Below are 7,779 nucleotides of genomic sequence, written 5' to 3' on the forward strand. Positions count from 1 at the left end.
GCCCTAACTGCTGGAAACACATTTTGCTGAAGGGGGCTAGGGCAGCCACTATTCACGTGAATAGTGGCTGCCCTAGGGCTAATCTTGTCATGGCAAGGGGCAACTGGTGGAAATGCTCTTAGGTTGATCAACCAAGGATGGGCATTCACCACTAACAAGAAGTTCTCAAGCAGTCCAAAGGAGGATGCCTCTATGTTTCCACATCAAAGAAAAGAGAAGGATGGAGATGAATCTAGGAGGTTGGATTTGCTATAATCCTCTCCTAGATGGCCGACCCCTTGGTAGAGAATGAGAGGATTTGGTTTGCCTCTTGACTTAAGAACACAGGAGAAAACCCTAAGATGGGATGATACCATCTTTATCTATATAAAGGGGTTCAAATAACCAAAGTGGCCTCACCTAAACCCTATGGCTGTTTGGCCTTGTCATTGAGCCTTTGGGCCTTTATCTCTTAAGTTCTCAACTACAACTTAACTTACAAGCCCAATGGGTCAGAGCCCGATGGGCTTTGTGACCCCAAAATGATTTTAGGCCCTATCCATATTTCCTGAGCCTCAATTAATTTGTTAATCTCTATTAACAAATTAATCATTGCTCATCATCTGCTAATTAATTTACATCTCTAACCTTTATAGGTGTGCGATCCATTAAGTTCTAATAGGCAAGGCAGTGGGCGATTCATACTCTTTAATTGATTATGAATTAAAACTTGTTTTTAATTCCTCCCTTTAATGAGGGCCCACATTTGGTATATCCTTAGGGCTTCCAAAAGTCATGGGTAACGTCTAGCAACGTGCCATGACTATCCAAGCCGATATAGAAGTGGTAGAGAACCTATTCAGTTGGAATTACAATGTAATTCGATCATTCTCTAACTCAATGCTCTTGTTCACATCATTAGGGCACAAAATTCGTTTGAAGCCCTTAATGTGAACTCCTAACCTTATATAATTCACAAGAGCATGATCATGATCTCTATTCTGAATCAAACTTAATACTTTGGCCAAAGATTTTTGAATCATATCACCAGAGCATTCTCCCTCTTTACCGAAGGTAGAGATCTCTTGTTGTACACACACCTGCTTCCATGGATTTTTCATGAACCCTTACCATACCTTGGAGTCGCCCTCGAAAGAACTCAACTATTCAGTATTATCAAAGGCCCACAACGCTTTCATAAGACAATTGTGGTGCCTCAGGTCGAGGACTAACTTTACATTATTGCAACTATAGAGATCTTCTTTGACATGTAAGTAAGACTTCCATACAAGATCTCTTGTTTGAATGTGTTTAGCGAATTCATTCTCTAGTGAACACCCATACATCTATCTTTGTGTCAACTGCACAAATGACTTGAGACAAGTCATCCTCTCAATTGAGCAGAAATGGTGTATCGGTCTTTGAGGATTGTCAATGCCCAGTTGAACAATCCTATGATTAGGAACTCTTTAGGGTGTGAAGGGAGAGGTCTCCTAGATGTAACTTAGATTGCTTTTCTCATCTCACAATCCATGGACTTGTTGATTAAGTAAATACCAATTAATAAGACATATACTTGAATTAACATCAATGCCCTTTTATATCAACAACATCTGAAATATCCAAAAGTTTACATCTTATGCTTGATTTTAGGGCATATTTCCAATATAGGGGAATTAAATACTCTTAATCTAGAACAAGCCTCTTACTTGCCCGCTTTGTCTCAGTAACTCATGTGCCACATGTATTTTGTGGGAATAAGGATTTGCTCTAGTAAGCTTTAACCAAACAAAGGGTCAAATCCTTAAATTGTTAACCATTGACCAATTTTATTAGCAAATTTTTATTTCTTTTCTTTTTTGTTATAGAAGATTGGGGGATGGGGATTCGAACACAGACCCCTAAACCACTTAGAGCATCTACAATCATGCTAAACCCTAAACCTAATTAAAAGTTTAAAGGACTAACGACATTTTACCCTTTTGAGATTTAGGTGCTATATCGAAATGGGCTATGAGGTTTCAATTTCATTAATTTCATACCTAATTTTGTATAAATTTCATCAAATTACACCGTCCATCAACTTCACCATTAATTTTCTGTTAAATTGGTGACGTGGCAATTGTGGTACCCACTTTGATGCTGATGTATGAAAAAAAATTATAAAATTCTTTCTAAAAAAATGATAATTTTAAAACCCTAAGAAAAAAGAAAAGCCTATCTCCCTTAACCACCATAGCTTTCACCACTGACTCCCTACCTCACAACCCCCCGCCCCCTGCGCGTGCAGACTTTGACCCTCCATGTATATAGCTTCAATTGAGGGATCCCTCTTATTTGAGGGACATCTTTTCGCATTGTATTTCACTAATCCAAATGTCTATTTTGTAGATATTCATGCAAAGATCATCTCTATAAAAATTAAAAAAATAATTTGAATCCGATATCATTTGACCACTCAATTAAATTATTGAAAATTTAGAACTTTCTTGAAGCACCGTATTCATTGATTTTGTAGGACACAATTAGATGTTTAAATAGTTTCCGATTTGTCTTTCCTTTTTTTTTTTTTTTTGGGGGAAGGATGATCTATGAATGCATACCTAAAAAATAGATGGTTTAGATTGTCGAAAGAAAAAATTCATAATGTACCCTATTGGGTGTCACTCAAAAGAAAGAGACTATATATATATATATATATATGAAGGAAGGCTGGAATGCCAACGAGATTATTGAATTCACCCGACCCCATAGTACAATACTCATTTTGAGAACGTCCAGTGCCATTCAAATAAGCTTATTTGAGGGACACCCTTGTAGGGCTCACTCCGTATAATATTTTACTAACTCAAACATCTATTTTGTAGATATTCATTCAAATATCATATTTATAAAAAATCACTTGAATCCAATATCATTTGAACAGTCAATTGAATTATTAAAATTTTAGTACTTTCTTAAAGCACAATGTTCATTAATTTTATATGATATAATTGGATGTTGAAACAGTTTTTGATTTATCTAATTTTTTATAAGAATGATCTATGAATGTAAATTTAAAAAATTAATAGTTTGTATTTTGAAAAAAAATTCGTAAGAAATCTCCTAATAAAAAGATATTTTATATATATATATATATATGGTTTCTAAAACGTAACCAAACGATGAGTCACTTATTAAAAAGTATTGAAAAACGTGCAATGCAAAAGTTGTCTTTAAAAATTAACGAAAATGAAAAAGGATAAAATCAGAAGGCATGCATCATGAAGCCTCTGGAACAATAGGGAAAAAGATAGAATCTCTTAGAATGCTCCACGTTTCTACTTGCACATATTAAAGAAATAATTAATAAGATATATCAAGAAGAAAGAAAAACAGAAGGAAAGGAAGAAGCTGGAACCTTCCTTGTTTCTCTAAATGGGTCTAAAGAAAGTTTTCCATTTTCGAATTTTCGAGAACCATGTCCCGCACCTCCTAAACTTTCTCTCTCTCCCGCTCTATAAGTTTCATCCCATCCCATCTCATGCTAAATAAATACATCGCTAACCAGTCCAAACCCGGATAAGCAGACAGCGGCATTAGAACACGATCACTACTGTTCACCGGCATCGATCTTTCTTCATCATTAAACCAATAACCCACTCCTCCGAACAAACCATATAAGAGAAATGAGGCAACTCCGCTCTCTTGTTTTAACCTTGAGCTTTCTCCTTGTTTTTCTTTCAGCTGGTTCATCCAATGCGTCATTGCTCCCATTCGTTGATCGCCGCCCAGAAAGTTTGCTGGTTGATCTCTGGTCGGAGCGCTTCCCAGACCCGTTCCGAGTGCTAGAGCAGATCCCATTTGAACTTGACAAAGAAGACGGCGTGGCACTCTCTCCAGCAAGGGTGGACTGGAAAGAAACGCCAGAGGGTCATGTTATAATGTTAGATGTGCCGGGATTAAAGAAGGAAGAGCTGAAAATCGAGGTGGAGGCGAACCGAGTTCTGAGAGTGAGTGGAGAGAGGAAGAGGGAAGAAGAGAAGAAAGGGGATCATTGGCACCGAGTTGAGAGGTCTTACGGAAAATTTTGGAGGCAGTTCAGGCTGCCAGAGAACGTGGATTTGGACTCTGTCAACGCCAAGTTGGAGAATGGGGTTCTCACTTTGACACTGGCCAAGTTATCCCCTGATAAGATCAAAGGTCCTAAGGTGATTAGCATCGCTAGCACTGGAGGACATGAGGACGAACCTGCCCAGCTCAAGGCTAGTGAGGTCAAGCAAGAGCTTTAAATAATTCACCGTTTTGCAACTTTGTGGGATGAGTGAGTCCAAAAAACACAACCAAAAAACCTTTGAGGGATGAGTGATTTCGTATCACTCTGCTTACTACTTGCTATTATAAAATAAAGTTTGTAACTGTTTCCTTTTTTCTTTTTTTTCAGATGTTTTAAGTTAATAAAAACTCCCTCGTCCTGTAAATTTGCATGAACACCACATGCACCGGTAAAACTCACTCAATTATCTTGATACAATGTTTCCATGGTGGGAAATATGCCCACATTCCTAAAGTTTTCGTCGTTGGATATAATCATATAACAGAGGAATCGTCAATTTTATGCCATGATCATACAACACTTCTATGTGAACTTAATGTATGTGTTTTAAGTCAAAAGAGACTAGGAGCTAAATAAAAACAAAAATACAGATCAATCGAATAAGTCGCAACTCAGGAACCATCATTAAATAAATGGACACAAGTATATTAGTAGGGTGAAAGGAGCTTTTGTCAAACCTGTCGACTGCATCCAAGAATTGTACTCGTCTACCACATAAAGCAATGCCCTCTTTAGATGCTGTTCCTAGTAGAACAAAAGCCCAACTTCAACTCTTGACTTAAACAACAATCTTCAGCCAGATCCAAAGGAAGAGAAGGAATAGAGATCATGGGTGAAAAAGACATCGATGCTTTGGAAAGCAAATTTTTGTCTAGCTCTAGCTAGTTAATCCGATACAAGACCTTAACTGATGATAAAAACGAGTTCACAATAATGAAGCTCCATCAAGAAATAAATAAAACACAAGTTGGTTTTAATTAAATATTAAATGTAACAAGGAGAAGGGCAAGCATAAAGTGGTAAAGAGCTAGGGCAAAAGTATAAAACCAACACCAGTTGTCTACACGAACCAAGAAGTCAACAAAAAGTACACACGTTAATTATCAAAAATGCATACAATTGCTTGTATTACGAATGCAATCCGTCAAAACCAACACCAGTTTGTCTACACGAACCAAGAAGTCAACAAAAAGTACACACGTTAATTATAAAAAAATGCATATAATTGCCTGTATTACGAATGCAATCCGTCAAAATACTAATGACAAAAACATCAGATTAAAACTCTTACCAAAACAACTGCGTTGCTGTTTCTAATTATCACTTGGAAGGCAGAAAGACCACCGGTGATGTGCAGTTGGCCGTTACCAACTCAGCTACAAGAGTCCTTAATACAACTCAGAACAGGGTGGTCCAGTATACGAGTTTCTCACCAATGCGAGGCTCAGTGAGGCAAAAACATACTCTGTCATTTCCAGATTAATGGTGGGCTAATGCAGGTGGTCGGTACCTTTTCGGCGAGCAAAAGAAAAGCATTATATATATAGTATATATATTTCCAGACTTGAAGCTCCACACCAAGTCACTCGGAGTAAGTCATATTGTTGCGCTAAGACACCTGGACCTTTTATATGTAAATGTGGTTATATAGTAGGTAGGAACCAAATAACCTTGCTTGAACTGTTGAACCAAATTTGGGCTTTTAAGCAGAGTTCATGGATTGGGAAGAAATAAGAGGAGTCTGAGAATTCGAGATCAATTGCAACTTGACTTCAAAATAATAAAACCAACAAGCGTGTCTAGGATTTGGTAGATCTCTTCCGTTCTAGGATGTGATTTGTCAACGGAATAAAATTGGTAAACTTGGTTATCAACCTCAATCCAACTGCAACCTGGGGTTTTATAAGCATTTCGCTCCCTCAACACCTTTCTCACCTTCCGGGCGTCATCCCACTTCCCCAACTGCCCATATATATTGGCCAACATGATACCATAACCACCATTATTAGGATCAATTTGAATTAAATTTTTAACTGCAAATTCTGCGAGATCAGTACGACCATAAATCTTACATCCATTAAGCAGAGAACCCCATACAACCTCATCAGGTTCAATTCTCATTCCCCTCACAACTTCCATGGCTTCCTCAAATCGACCTGCTCGACCAAGAAGGTCTATCAAGCATCCATAGTGTTCTATTTGAGGCTCAATCCCGTGACCCCGAGTCATCAAATCAAAATAAGAAATACCTTGCTCTACCAATCCTCCATGAGTACAAGCATTGAATAAGCCAACAAAAGTGACCTCGTCTGGTCTAACATCTGCCCCACACCGTATCATTTCTTCAAAAACACCAATTGCATCGTTGCTTTGGCCGTGCAGAGCATAAGAGTTGATCATGGAATTCCAAGATGTCAAGCTTTTTCCTGAGGTCCTGTCGAAAACCCTTCTTGCCACTTTTAAGCTCCCACATTTCCCATACATATCCACTAGAGCATTGGAAACAAATGAATCTGGACCAAGCGCATTTTTGTAAATATAGCTGTGGATCCATTTACCAAGCTGCAGCATGCCAGTGTGACTACATGCTGAAAGTACACAAACAGCTGTAACCTGGTTTGGCCTATTTTCTAGATGTTGCCCTCCATGCGCAAGAAGTAACATTCTTTTGAACAGATAAATTGCCTCCGAGAACTGGCCGTTCTGCGTGCACCCAGCAATAACAGCATTCCAAGCAGGGACATCTCTCTCCGGCATTTTCTCAAACAACAAAATAGCACTGCCAATGTCCCCAACTCTAGTGTACCCAGAAATCATAGCCGTCCAGGACACGACATTTTTGTCAGACATTTCATCGAATACCTGTCTTGCTGAGCCAACATCTGAGCGGAACCTCGAGTAGGAATCAACAAGAGCTGTTTGTACAACTGGGTATTGACCAAAACCCGATTTCATAATGTGCGTTTGCACCAATGCAGTCCCATGAGACTCAAAAACCTCTGGACAAGATTTCAAGACGTGGGGGTAGATAAACTGGTTGGGTCGAGCGCTTCCCTGACGAAGCATGGATTGGTACAACAGAAAAGCAGAACGGTGGTGGGATTGGGAGGCATAACCGGTGATCATGGCAGCGAAGAGGTATACATTGGGGGAGCTGAGACAGTCGAAGATGAGGCGACCATAGGGAAGGTTGTCAAGAGTGACAAGGCAGAAGCGGACGAGCTTAAAGGCGTAGAGCTGATTTTGGGTGTATCCCAGGGTGATGATAAAGACTTGCAGTTGCTTTACATGGTTGAGGGTTTTGCATTTTGCAAGCAGTTGGTTTAGATTCACCATCTTCTTCCTTACTTTTGTTACTGAGGTTTTCGTCGTTAGCGGTTTGAGTTGATAAGCAGATAAAATCTGGGCATCTTTTTTTTTTTTTTTTTTTGGGACACTCCTGGCCCTTCACATTCCCTTTTCTGCGAAGCACTCTTCATAAAAAAAAGCAACCCAAAAAAAATTTATGCACACATGTCAAATTATAATTAGTACAAAAATGAAGTAAATATTTTCTTTTTTTTAAAAAAACAACTTTATCTTATTTTCCATGTATCTTAGGGGGTGTATCCAATTCAAATTTTTAATAATTTTTATAGAGTTTAAAAATCTGGATGTATTCAATTTAGACTTTTAAAGAGTATATAAAAATCTAGTTGTATTCA

At 38.4% G+C, this 7,779-nt stretch overlaps 2 protein-coding genes across 2 annotated transcripts; one reads left to right on the plus strand and one right to left on the minus strand.

The window, feature by feature from the left end:
- Positions 1–3,360: 3,360 nt before the first annotated feature.
- Positions 3,361–4,389, plus strand: LOC117636734 (22.0 kDa class IV heat shock protein). The gene has a single exon (XM_034371389.1). The coding sequence runs from the start codon at positions 3,648–3,650 to the stop codon at positions 4,248–4,250; it is 603 nt and encodes a 200-aa protein (XP_034227280.1). The 5' UTR covers positions 3,361–3,647; the 3' UTR covers positions 4,251–4,389.
- A 77-nt stretch (positions 4,390–4,466) lies between these two features.
- LOC117636728 (pentatricopeptide repeat-containing protein At1g33350) lies at positions 4,467–7,453 on the minus strand. Its single transcript, XM_034371380.1, has 2 exons — positions 5,367–7,453; positions 4,467–4,819 (listed from the first exon to the last, which is right to left on the minus strand). The coding sequence occupies exon 1, from the start codon at positions 7,409–7,411 to the stop codon at positions 5,831–5,833; it is 1,581 nt and encodes a 526-aa protein (XP_034227271.1). The 5' UTR covers positions 7,412–7,453; the 3' UTR covers positions 4,467–4,819; positions 5,367–5,830.
- Between the last annotated feature and the right edge of the window lie 326 nt (positions 7,454–7,779).

This window comes from Prunus dulcis, chromosome 8 (assembly GCF_902201215.1).
Source record: "Prunus dulcis chromosome 8, ALMONDv2, whole genome shotgun sequence".
NCBI lineage: Eukaryota > Viridiplantae > Streptophyta > Magnoliopsida > Rosales > Rosaceae > Prunus > Prunus dulcis.